General features: G+C 39.3%; 1 protein-coding gene across 1 annotated transcript in view; it reads left to right on the top strand.

Annotated features, from left to right (window-relative positions):
• The window catches only part of ATF7IP (activating transcription factor 7 interacting protein), a 120,383-nt gene extending 107,630 nt beyond the window's left edge, over positions 1-12,753 (top strand). Inside the window, 2 exon segments of the mRNA XM_049783693.1 lie at positions 499-611; positions 12,139-12,753. Coding sequence (XP_049639650.1) covers positions 499-611; positions 12,139-12,558 — 533 coding nt within the window. The 3' untranslated portion in view covers positions 12,559-12,753.
• Positions 12,754-13,221: the final 468 nt, after the last annotated feature.

Below are 13,221 nucleotides of genomic sequence, written 5' to 3'. Positions count from 1 at the left end.
CTGCCGGGTGTGGCCCAAAAACAAACAAACAAATAAACAAACAAAAGAACTCAACAGGGAGGCCCCAAATGTCTTAGTCCTGACCTGAGCACCAATATGAGTAGTGAGGCCCCTGGTCACTGACAGACTCTGGCACCAAATCTGTGAAACTAAACTGTACCAGCTGGTCAGCTATCAGCAGGAGAGCCCCACTGCTGTGTGTGAGTCTATTAATTTGTCTCTGATGTGGCTATATTTTCTTGTATCTTACTTTTTCTTCTTAATTCTCTGACTGTTGGTACACTCATCATCCAGTAGCTAATTGAGAATAGGGTTGATGGAACTACTTTTTTGTTGTCATTACATATGACATTTATAGGGTATATATTTCTAGGGTAGAAATCATTTTAGAAAGTGTCATATTTTAGAAACCTTGCTTTATTGCCTTCAAATGTTGAGTTAGTCTTCCAGATTTAGAATAGATAAAATTCTATTTTTATTTCTTAATTTGTTGTATAGGTGTCACAGTTCGAGTGCCTCAAGCAACAACATATGTTGTAAATAATGGCCTAACTCTGGGATCAGCAGGACCTCAGCTCACCGTACATCACCGGCCACCTCAAGTGCATGCTGTAAGTTTACATGAACTTTTCAACTGCTCACTGTCAAATACTATTGTGCTTCCAATTTTTGTCTTTAAATTTATCTTGTCAAAAGGAAGTGACAACTCTTTTGACAGAAGTTTATTGGGTTGGTTTTTTTTTTTTTTTTTGGTTTATGGTTTTTGGTTTTGGGGCCATACCTGGTGATACTCAGGAATCATTCCTGTATGCGCTCAGAAATTATTTGACAGGAGGTTGTTTTTTTTTTTTTTTCCCCTTTGGTTTGGTTTCAGTAGTGCTCAGGCTCATGGCTTGGTTACTTCTGTCATTGCTCACAGGACCATGAGGTACCAGGAATGGAACCTGGGTCTTTCTGCATGCAAAACATACGCTCATGATTGACTATTTTATGACCCTGTATACTATACAAAAGAGTTCATACTTGAGACATTTGCAGTGTATTAGACGATTACTGACCCTGCAATTATAGAACAGCAAGGGTCATGGAAATAGTACAGAGGCTAGGATGTTACATGTACTTGACTGCAGTTTGGTCCATGGCATCGAGTACCTTTGGAGGCTCTCAAGCATACTAAGGTAGCCTGGTCTTCCCTGACGTTTTACATATATTTGTGAATTTGAACTCTTAATTTGTGTTCCTTGAGTTTATTCAGGATAAGCTTTTTAAGTTCTTAATATATGGAACTTAATATTAGTACTAAAGACTAAGGAGGCATGCAGATTAAAAAGTTTTTATTAGGGCCAGAGAAATTCCAGGGCTTAAGACACTTACCTTGTATGTAGCCTATTCCAGTTTGATTCCCTGACATTGCATAGGGTCTCTTGAGCACTGCTAGAAATGATCCTAGGGTACAGTTAGGAAAAAGTCCTGAGCACAGGATCCCAAATGTTCGTATTAAACCTTCACTGAAGTATCTATTTAGTGTGATAAATTGTTTAATCAGATGCATATCTAGCATAGTTCTTGTTCAATGAAGTTCAGTTTAAGAGTTCTGTCTAAAGTCTCTGAGAAAGGATACTTCACATACAAAAAAAAGACTGCCTATTTTTTTTTTACCTTTTATTTAAACACTGATTACCAAGTTGTTCTTGACTGTGTTTCAGTCTCACAGTGTACACCAACCTTCACCCATGAATATTTTCTGCCACCAGTGTCCGAACTGTTCCTCTCAACCCACTGCCTATCCCCCTCTTTCTCTCTCTCATTCGCTCGCTCTTTTTTTTCTCTTAGTGTTATTAAGGAAGTGGTACTGTGCATATCTCTTTATCTCCCTCACAACACCTTATTATTGTCCGGATTGATCAGTTGCAACTGTCATTGTCATTCTTTTTCTATTCTAACTAACTGTATTGCTACCACTACTTGTGGCATGCTTCTTGCCATGGATTAGTCCTCCTGTCCTGCATCTCTTATTATAGTCTCTGGATGTTATTACCAAGCTTTTATTTTTCTTATATCCTGCAAAAGAGTGAGAGTATTCAATGTCTGTCTTCTCTCCAACTCGTTTCACTAAAATAATACTCCATATTGAGGCCGGAGAGATAGCACAATGGTAGGGCATTTGCCTTGCATGCGGCTGACATGGGAGAAACCCGGTTCAATTCCCGGCATTCCATATAGTCCCCCAGCCAACCAGGGGGCGATTTCTGAGTGCAGAGCCAAGAGTAAACCATGAGCAGTGCTGGGTATGGCCCAAAAACCAATCAATCAATCAATAAATAAAGTTTTGTGGGTTTTTGTTTAGTTTTTGGGCCTCACCCGGTGATACTCAGGGTTCTTCCTGGCTATGCGCTCAGAAATTGCTCCTGGCTTGGGGGACCATATGGGACACTGGGAGATTGAACCGAGGTCAGTCCTATGTCAACCACATGTAAGGCAAATGCCCTACTGTTGCGCCACCACTCCAGCCCCTCAATAAATAAAGTTTAAAAAAATTTCATGGGGTCGGAATGATAGCACTCAAATAGTAAGGTGATTGCTTTGCACATGGCCAACACAGGAAGGACCCCAGTTTGAATCCTGGCATCCCATATGGTTCCCCAAGCCTGCCAGGAGCTATTTTTGAGTGCAGAGCCAGGAATGACCCCTGAGCACCACTGAGTGTGGTCCTAAAACAAAACAGACTTCATATCTATCCATGTATAAGCAAATTTCATAACTTCATTTTTCCTAACAGCTGCTAGTATTTCATTGTGTAGATATACCAGAGTATCTATAAACACTCATCTGCTCTTGGGCACATGGGTTATTTCCAAATTTTGTCTATTGCAAATAGTGCTGTGATGAACGTAGTGCAGAGGGTTTTTCTGTATTGTTCTAGTGCTGCGGACTGTTTTATCCTAATGAGATAAAAAGTCCCTAAGCAAAAACTTAGTGGGTTCATTTTCCCACTGGGAGTTAAGCGGGAGCACGAAGGGGTGAATATGAAATATGAATTATGAAATATGAAATAAATGAGACCACACAGAATTACATTGTGAAAACAAGAGGTGAGGCCAGAGAGAGAGAGGCCAGAGCTTTATTGGGCCTTAAATAGAAGGATATTTGGGGCGTAGCCAGGGAAAAAGGAAAAGGGGATAGACCAATGAGATCAGAGCTAGAATTAGCATGTGAAGAGACAGGTAAGGAGAAACCAGATACCTTTGAGGAAGTGGGGGGGGGGGGACAGAGATTACAAAGGAGCTTTTAGCAGGAAACTTTTGGCGGCTTCTGGCACTGTCCTCCTTTGTTAGAAAATACTGAGGCCTAGTTTCTAATAATGGTTAAAAATAAAGAGAGATAGTTACAGCCACGTTTAGAATTATAGCCGAACAATCCACGCAAAGGGTCTCTAAGCGGGCCTTTTTGGCAAATAATTCTTTTTCAGGAGTGCAACACTTCTGATGTGTGCCCTTCCTGAGTGGGGTGTAACGTTCTAGGATATAGCCATACGAATGGTATTGCTGGATCATAAGGGAACTTGGTTTCTACTTTTGAGGAATATCCATGTTGTTTTCTACAAAGGCTGGACTAGGCATTCCCACTAACAGTGAAGGATAATTCCTTTCTCCATGCACTAGCACTGGTTGTTCTTGGTCTTTATGATTTGTGCCAGTCTCTGTGGTGTGAAATGATATCTCATTGTTATGATTTGCATCTCCCTGATGATTAGTGATGTGGAACATTTTTTCATGTGCCTTTTGGCCATCGAAATTTCTTCTTTGAGGAAATGTCTGTTTATTCTCTACATTTTTGGATGGGATTAGATGGTATTTTTCTTGCTGAGTTCTTCTAGTACCTTGTATTATCTTAAATAGTAACCTCTTGTCAGGTGGGTGTTAATTAGGTGAATAGTTTTTCCCATTCTGTAGGTAGTCTTGGTATCCTAGTAACCGTTTGCTTTGTCTTACAGAAGCTTCTCAATTAATGTAATCCCATTTATTTATCTTTGCTTCCACTTGCCTGGCCAAGTGTTTCTTCCTAAAGTTGTTTTTAGCTTCAATGTCATGGAGATTCTGCCTACATTTTCCTTTATGTACCTTAAGGTTTCAGGTTTGATATTAAGATTTTTAATCAATTTTAACCACACCTGCCAGAAATCACTCCTGGCAGGCACGGGGGACCATTGGGGATGCTGGGATTCAAACCACTGTTCGTCCTGTCCTGGATTGCTGCTTGCAAGGCAAGCGCCCTACCACTATTCTGTCTCTCCAGCCCCTAATCAACATTTTGATTTGACTTTTTCTGAGTTTGCTTTTTTGCATGTGGCTCACCAGTTTTCCCAGCACCACTTGTTGAGAAGGCATTCTTTGCTCCACTCTGTACTTTTTACCCCTTTGCAAACATTAATTGATCATATACCTGCAGGTCTGTATCAGAATATTCAAGTCAGGGCCGGGCGGTGGCGCTAAAGGTAAGGTGCCTGCCTTGCCTGCGCTAACCTTGGACGGACTGCGGTTCGATCCCCCGGTGTCCCATATGGTCCCCCAAGCCAGGAGCGACTTCTGAGTGCATAGCCAGGAGTAACCCCTGAGCGTCACCGGGTGTGGCCCAAAAACCAAAAAAAAAAAAAAAAAGAAAAATGTTATTCGTATTCTTATAGGAATTGCATAAATCTTACAATGCTTTGAGAAGTACTGTCATTTTAATGAATAATAATCCTACCAGTCCATTAGCAGGGTATATGTTTCGACCTCCTTGTGTCCTCTTTTATTTCTTGAAGCTGTGTTTTGTAATTTTTGTTACAGAGGTCTTTCACTTTAGTTAAGTTGACTATAAGGTACTTGATATTCTGAGGCAGAATTGTGAATAGAATTATTTTTTCATATCTCTATATTCTCTTCATTTGTATATAGAAAAGCCATGTATTTCTGAATATTAATTGTATAGCCTGCTTGACCATAAAAATCTATTCTAAATATAGTTTCGTGTCATCTGCAATGAGAGCTTGAATTTTTCCTTTTCTATTTGTATGCCCTTGGTATTTTTTTACTTCCTGATTGCTATGGCAAGAATTTCCGGTATTTGAATAGAAGTGTCAAGTGGGGCAACCTTGTCTTATGCAGGACATTAGAGGAAAGGCTTTTTATTATTTCCCATTGAGTAAAATGTCTGCAATGGGCTTGTGGTAGATGGCTTTGATTATTTTGAATAAATTCCTTCAATTACCGTCTTGAACAAGACAAATGTTCATGTTTATTTCATGAACATAGAAAGTTCATGACTTTATCTTGAATAGGTGTTGGACATTGTCAAAGGCTTTCTCTGCATCAGTTGATAATCATTTGATTTTTGTTTTTTTTTCTTTTACTGATACGGTGTACTGATTGATTAGCATATATTAAACCATTCTTGCATCTCTGGAATGAATTCTTCTTGGTGATGTGTAATCTTTTTGATGAGCTATTTGATTCTGTTCGCTAGTATTTTGTTGAGGATCGGATCTGTGTTTTTCAAGGATATTGGCCAGTTAGTTTTCTTTGTTATGATGTCTGCTTTTACTATCAGGGCGATGTTAGCTTTAGAAACTATCTGGGAGTGTTTCTGTATCTTTAATTTCCTGGAAGAGCCTGAAAAGATTTGGTGGTGGTAGTAGTGTTCAAACCTCTTTAAGGGTTTGAAAGAAATCACTAGTGAATCCATCTGGGCCTGGGCTTTGTTTTGGGGAAGCCTTTTGATTACCATTTCAATTTCCTCAAATGTGATAGCTCTCTTCAGATATTCCAGATCATTTTGATTCAACCTTGGGAGAATAGAGTCCAAAAATATATCCATTTCTTCCCAAGTTCTCATGTTTTGTGATATAAAGATTCTCAAAGTAATCTCTGATCCCTCTTTTCATTTCTGGCTTTGTTTATAAAATTTCTTTCTCCCTGTCTTGGTATTGCTAATGTTTATTGATTTTGTTTATTTTTTTCAAAGAACCAACCCTTTTTTCATTGATCTTCTAGATTGTTTTCTGGATATCCAGTTATTAATATCAGCTCTTAAGTTTTATTATTTTCTTTCATCTGCCTGCCTTTGGTTCCTTTTACTGATTATTTTTCCAATTTTTGAAGCTGTGCCATTAAGTTATTTATGTAGGCCTTTTCTTCCTTCCTGATGAATGCTTGCAGACTTATAAATTTTCCTCTCATTGCCACTTCGGTTGTGTCAGAAAGTTCTGATATTGTGTGCCTTCATTCTCATTTGTTTCCAGGAATCTTTTAATTTTCTCCTTGATTTCATCTTTGAGGCACTGGTTGTTCAATAGTAAGCTATTAATTTCCAGGAATTAAAGTTACTTCTCTGCATCTGGAAGATAGTTGATAGAATTTCTATATTTTTTATTTTATGGAGGTATGTTTTATGGCCTAACTTGTGGACTATCTTGGAGAGTGTCCCATGTGCAGTGGAGAAGAATATGTATTCAGGTTTGTGAGGATGAAAAGTCCTATATGTGTCTACAAAGCCACTCTTTCATTTATTTTTTCAAAGCTAAAACTTATCCTTGTTAAAGTTAAAGTCTCCCATTACTGTTGTGTTGCTATCAATGTCTTTAAGTTTATTAGCAGTTGTTTTAAGTATTTTGCTGGTACCTTATTGGGTGCATACTTGTTTAAGAGTATAATTTCTTCTTGATGTACATATCCCTTGATTATTAAGAAATGATCCTCTCAGTCACCTGTAACCTTTTTAAGCCTGACATCTTTGTCATGTAATATTAGTATGGCCTTCCAGCCTTTTTAAAGAAGCTATTAGCTTGAAGGGTTGGCTTCGAGTCCGTAAAACACCTGAGCTATTGTTTATCTGTTATGCAATTTATCTTTCCCTCAAACCTTAATGAAAGTCTGACTGGATAAAGTAATACATAGGCACTTATTTTATTGAGTTTTTTCACTATCCCACCACTGCCTTGGGGCCCATAGGGTTACTTAAAATAAATCTGCTGTAAATCTCAAGGATGCTTCTTTGTATCTTTGTATTTGATTTCCCTTTTGATCTTGCAGCTATCTTTCAGTATTCTATTCCAATCTGTGATTTTCATCATTGTAATTAGTTGTGCCTTGGGGTATTTTTATTTGGACTTCTTTTAGCTCAAGGGTCTCAAACTCAATTTACTAGGGGCCGCAGGAGGCAAAGTCAGGGTGATCCTTGAGTGTAAAGTCAGTAGTAAGCCTTGAACATTGGGGGTGTGTGACCCAAACAACTAAAACAAAACCAAAAAAAGATTCCTCTAGGGCAGAGCCACAAAATATTGTACAGAGGGCCGCAAACAGCCTGCAGGCCGCGAGTTTGAGTTTTAGCTGGTACTCTTCAGGCATCCAGATGTGGGTGCATTCACTCTTCTGGGATTGATAACGTTTTTGACTGTTGATTCTTCATAGGGGTTTTCTTCCTGCCTCCCTGGAACCCATTGATTCTTATGTTATAACTATTGAATTTATCCCAAAGGTCTACTGTTTGTTATTGAATTTATCCCAAAGGTCTACTGTTTGTTCACTTATTTTGAGTAGTTTTCAATTTTTGTTCATTTATTTTAAGGCTTATTTTCAACTACTTCTGTTATATGGTGGTGCTATGCAGCTCATCTTCCAGCTCACTGATTCTGACCTTCTTACTCTCTGGTGAGGTCTTCTAGTGAGTTTTGCATTTCACCTACCAGTTTGAAGTTATCTAATTTCTGTTGGATGTTCATTCCGTAGTTTCTTTGAGTTCTTTGAAAATCCTTCACATTTCCTCTCTATAAAGTCCTTATCAGAGGTTAGAGTTGACTGAAGTTAGTTGAATTCCTGGAACTACCATGTTCATTTAATAAGTGTGGTATGGGGCCGGAGAGATAGCATGGAGGTAAGGCATTTGCCTTGCATGCAAAAGGAAAGGTGGTTCGAATCCTGATCTCCCATATGGTCCAATGTGCCTGCCAGGGGCGATTTCTGAGCATAGAGCCAGGAGTAACCCCTGTATGCTGCCAGGTGTGACACACCCCACCCCACCCCCCAAATAAGTGTGGTATGTTTCTTCATTTGTCTTCCCATTGTGATCTTTGCAGTGTGTTGGTATGTTTTATGTATTATGGTGTGTGTGTGGGGGGGGGGGGTGGTTCCCTGCTTAGAAGAAATGTGTGGCTAGGGAGCAAAGTGGAGTGGTTGAGCTCTTCTCTCGGAGCATTAGCTTTTTCCAAAAGCTGCCTACCATCGCCATAGCTACTGGTCTTACCTGTCTAAAGGCCAAACTTTTCTCTGGGTACAGGAATCTTAGTTCAAAATGCGGGCTGGGCCTGAGGCCCTACCTAGATTGCTTGGGATTGTTGGCCTGACAAAACGATGACCTGGCTTCCTATCCTCACTATCACTGGTGGCTGTCTCATAGCCTTGTTGTTTCAGCCAAACCGCTACTACAGCTTGTGGCCAAATCACATCTCGCCCTACCCTTGTCCCTGCTTACTCTTTTGGTGCTAATGTGTCAATTAATGCTGCTGTGTCCTGTGAACCCAGCATGCAGATGGGTTTGCGCTGTGTCCACCACTCCCAACATAAGAGTAGACAGGGAGCCACTCCCTGACAGTCTGCTGGCAATGCTGCTTCCTGCTTCCAATGCTGCTTCCTGCTGCTTCCAATGCAGATAAAGTGTGCTAATCTCTTAACAGCATCTTATAGCCATTCCACTTATTGGCCCTCCTGTCTTGCCTTACCCTTGCCCTGCTCACTCCCTCAGTGCTAATGAGCTAAATGAAGATGGACTCATTCACAATTTCCAGCCCTGCTAAGGGACCAACTCAGGACTCACTGCTAAACTCCTGTCTCTGGGAACGTTACTTTTGTAGCTCCTTAAGCTGTTCTGCCGCTGCCATGTTTGACTCCAGCAATCTCCTTAGGAGCTTGGTTTTTCTCTGGCGATTGGCTTTCACTGCTTCTTCTGAAGTCCAGAGTTCAGTGCTCCTGCTCCATTGCTAGGCTCAGGGTTTCAGGAATTTCACTTAGGGATGAGCTGCTTTCGACATCTCCAGGCTCTGTATGCTGCTGCTGTGGTGTCTCCACCATTTTCGTTCTTCATTGATTCTCCACAGACTCAACTCCAATCTCATTCTGAATTCCAGGCTGCTGTAGAGATGGACCTCCTATGCCTATTTTTCTATGTTCCATTTAAATCTTTTTTTTTTATTTGAATCTTTTTTAAATTATCATCTAATCTTAAAACCCAGTTAAGTTAGACAAAAGTCTGACTTCCTGTGTTTAGTGTTCATGCTCTTATCATTTGTTCTTTATTTTGCCAATTTTTTTCTCCTTTTGTTGTACCTATCTTGTTCTTAAGTTAATAATTGTTTTGTCTGTGAATCTCCTAACTTTGTTATTTTTGTGTCTTTGCTCAGTATTTCCAAATTCTTTTATTCTCACATTTAAATGACACCTTTCTTACAGGCTGACAAGTAACTATCATACTCATTTCATACACTTAGTACACATCTGAATACACTTTTAGTATTAAATGAACTGTTATGAAGATTAATAATGTAGCTTAGAGGTAGACACTTCGTGCTTTAAATTTCAACTGTGTTTGCACACACAAGGAAAAGTGGGAGGAAGTAAAGATCAAATATACTATCTTGACATGTGAAAACACTGTAAATAAAAATATATTGAGTACTCAAGTTTCATATGTGTCTGCCAGTTACAGAATGTCATAATCTACTAAATGGAGAATTGTTACAGTATACTAAATGGGGAATTGTAGCATAGAGAATCAAATTATTTTTTTTAGAAGTGGATGTCATGGGCCAAAGCAAGGCTGCAAGGGTAAGGCATCTGCCTTGCCCACGCTAGCCTAGGATGGATCGCAGTTCAGTACCCTGGCGTCTCATATGGTCCCCCAAGCCAGGAGCAATTTCTGAGCGCATAGCCAGGTGTAACCCCTGAGCATCACTGGATATGGCCCAAAAACAAACAAAAAGTGACAGTCATTTCAATTGCTGTCATGATATTATAGCAACCAGAACTTTTTTTTCCTACTTTGACAAGTTTATTCAAAAATCGTATTAGAAAAATCATGCTCAGAAACAATACCGGTCATACATAAAGTATTACGTTTCAGATTTGAAACATTAATATTTCTGATATATAAGACTCATTTTGTAACAATATAAACTGTATAGCCACTATAAAGCTAAAATTCTTTTACGTATTTGTGAATTACCAAAACATAACACTACAATTTGTTACATATTAACTTGAAAGGAAAATACAATATCAACTAGGTTTTAACTACAAAATTCTAAAATGCCTTGAACAAATACCCAATATTCCGAATTACTGCTCAAAGACAAAACTAGGTCTTCTGCCCAAAAAGTATAAAAACACACTGAGATACAGATTATCTGTTTGGATATTTTATATGATTGGCACATGTTAAAAAAGAATGTTAACTAATAAGAAAAGTATTTTCCCAGTTTCCTACTAAAATTCATATTTTATCTTTTCTCCTTTAACCGCAAATCAGCATCCTCATTACCAAAGAAATTAAAAACTTAAAATATATAATTTTCGACTGCTGGGACTGTTCACAAGGAAGCCAAAATATTTGCTGTTTTATCATTAACTATCAAATGAAATCTAATTTATAAAAAATAAAGCTAAACTCTAATTTTTACCTGCTCTAAAACAGTGTCTGTGACCTTGTAGGACTCTACCTGGATTAAATGCAATAAACCCATTCCTTCAGCCATTACCATACTAAGCTACCTGCTCTCAGAACATTCAAAACGTGTATAGAGTGCACTACATTTGCACATAGTTAAGTCTGGGGCATTAAAAAAAGAAATCAACAGAAACCTTAAAAATTTTATTTTATATGCATGCAATTTTAAAATATTTAAGAGTTTTAAATAGATATATCCTTGGTTTTAAATAGATATATCCTTATATCTCAAATAATCAGGAAACACTGCAAGTTCAGTGATTCTTCCAAAGAGCACCTAACTTGACCCCCTTAAATGGCTACAGATTTGACATACCATTTTGACGGTTGGAAGAAAATACTCGGATTTATTTACTACCTAAAGCAGGTCGATTCAGTGGAAACATAAGCATACCACAATATTCTTATAAAACCAATGAAGCCCTTTATACTCGTAAACTTTACACTATTTTACACAAAATGGGGTGCTTTCTTCATACTAAATTCCCAAAGTCACATGTGGACTTCAAACTTAAGAGACTCACATCTCATTTTGAAATAGCAACAACTCAGGAGGTCAGTAGTGGTCAGTATTAATGCACACCGCAGCTCTCCCAATACCACGATTTGCTTAAAATTATTTTTATGTTTTTACTTCCTTTTTTGGTCTGAAATTGCTGCAGTTAGGAGGATGATCAAGGGTTATTTCAGCTATCTCTTTTTGAATTCTTTTGGCGCTAGTGGAGAGCTTCGCGGTGGTTTTGCTGGACAGCTTGGTGGTCTTCTTTTGCTGGGTGGCAGAAGGTTTCCTCTCTTTTTGTTCCTCGGGCTCTGGGACGGCGGGGTCGCGCTGGTCAGCATCCAAACTGCCAGTGCTGGTACTGGGCTCTCATCCTCCGACCTCTGCCTATCACTGGACATCTTGCTGGACTTATTCCTGGGCAAACTTCTGCAAAGCTCCCGACGCCAGCAGCCAGGTTCCTCGCTCCAGGTTCCCATCCAGGACCGACATTTTGTCCAAAATAAAAAAAACGGGGTGGGGGGAGTAAGGAAGAGGGGGGAGAGGAGGAGGAAAAAAATAAACAAGCAATCAAACAAACAAACAGAGACCCCTCCAAGAAGTGCAACAAATTTCTGCGCCCCCTTCGGAGGTGAGCGGCGGCGGCGGTGGCCATGCAGCTCGCAACCAGTACTTTTTATTTCATGAGGTAACTTGATATTTTAGAAAGAGAGCATGAGTAATCTCAGCAGAACTTGTCAAAATTGCTCATATTTGGTGATGTCCAGTATTCTTTGTGTAAAATATTTGTTGGTATATAATGGTTAAGGTCTTTTAAGATGTTTGTGTTCAGTAGTTACTCTGATGTGATTAATATGAATTTCTACTCTTCTTCCTTTTGCTAGGAGCCACCACGCCCTGTGCACCCAGCACCCTTACCAGAAGCCCCACAGCCACAGCGTCTGCCCCCAGAAGCTGCCAACACATCTCTGCCTCAGAAGCCACACTTGAAATTAGCACGAGTTCAGAGTCAGAATGGCATTGTCTTGTCCTGGAGTGTCCTGGAAGTGGATCGTAGCTGTGCTGCTGTAGATAGCTACCATCTCTATGCTTACCACGAGGAACCTAGTGCCACTGTGCCCTCACAATGGAAAAAGATTGGAGAGGTAAAGGCACTCCCCCTGCCTATGGCATGCACTCTCACCCAATTTGTATCTGGCAGCAAATACTACTTTGCAGTACGAGCCAAGGACATGTATGGACGGTTTGGACCTTTCTGTGATCCTCAGTCAACAGATGTGATTTCTTCTTCCCAGAGCAGTTAAACCTTGGAGCCTTCCTACCTTCCTTCCTTATTCAGAAGTTCCATTTTGGGGTCTTGTTTTAATCTTGTGCATGATACACATTGTAAATCCTCACTGTGCAAGATTTCTTGGACAGATGTATATATACACTACATTTGTTTATAATCAGAAGTAAAATAAACTCTGCCCGTAAAGCAAGAATCTTTTCCTGGACAATTCAGGCTTCAAGGTTTTAAGATGTAAATGTGTACCTTGCTTTAGTTTTGAGGTTAAGGAATATGTGTGGGTGTTTATGTGTGTTCTTCCCTATTTATATGTCTGTTGCAGAGAAATCTTCCATTTTAATTCTCAAGTTTACCTCTCTTCCAGTATGAAGGAAGTAGATGATCAAAGGGTCTAAATATAAAGCCTGATTCTGCTACTAAGGGATCTGTAGATTCAGAGTTAAAGTGATTTAAACTGAAGTTAAACAAAGCCCAAAGAAATAAACTTAAAATTATCATAGTTTAGTTGATTTGAACACAGGAAATGATCTGTTCATCTTTTCTTTTGTCTCTTCTGGGTTGTTAGTTGTTTTTTTTTTTTTAAATCTTTAGCAGCCCTTCCTTTTCCTAATTTGGCTTTTACGTTTATTTTGTGCCTTAAAGTTTAATCGCAGATATGAGCAGGGCCATTTGGCCATTG

Source organism: Suncus etruscus, chromosome 11, assembly GCF_024139225.1.
Source record: "Suncus etruscus isolate mSunEtr1 chromosome 11, mSunEtr1.pri.cur, whole genome shotgun sequence".
NCBI classification, from domain to species: Eukaryota; Metazoa; Chordata; class Mammalia; order Eulipotyphla; family Soricidae; genus Suncus; species Suncus etruscus.
The sequence above is the reverse complement of the archived record's forward strand: the minus strand, read 5'-3'. Positions and strand labels throughout refer to the sequence as shown.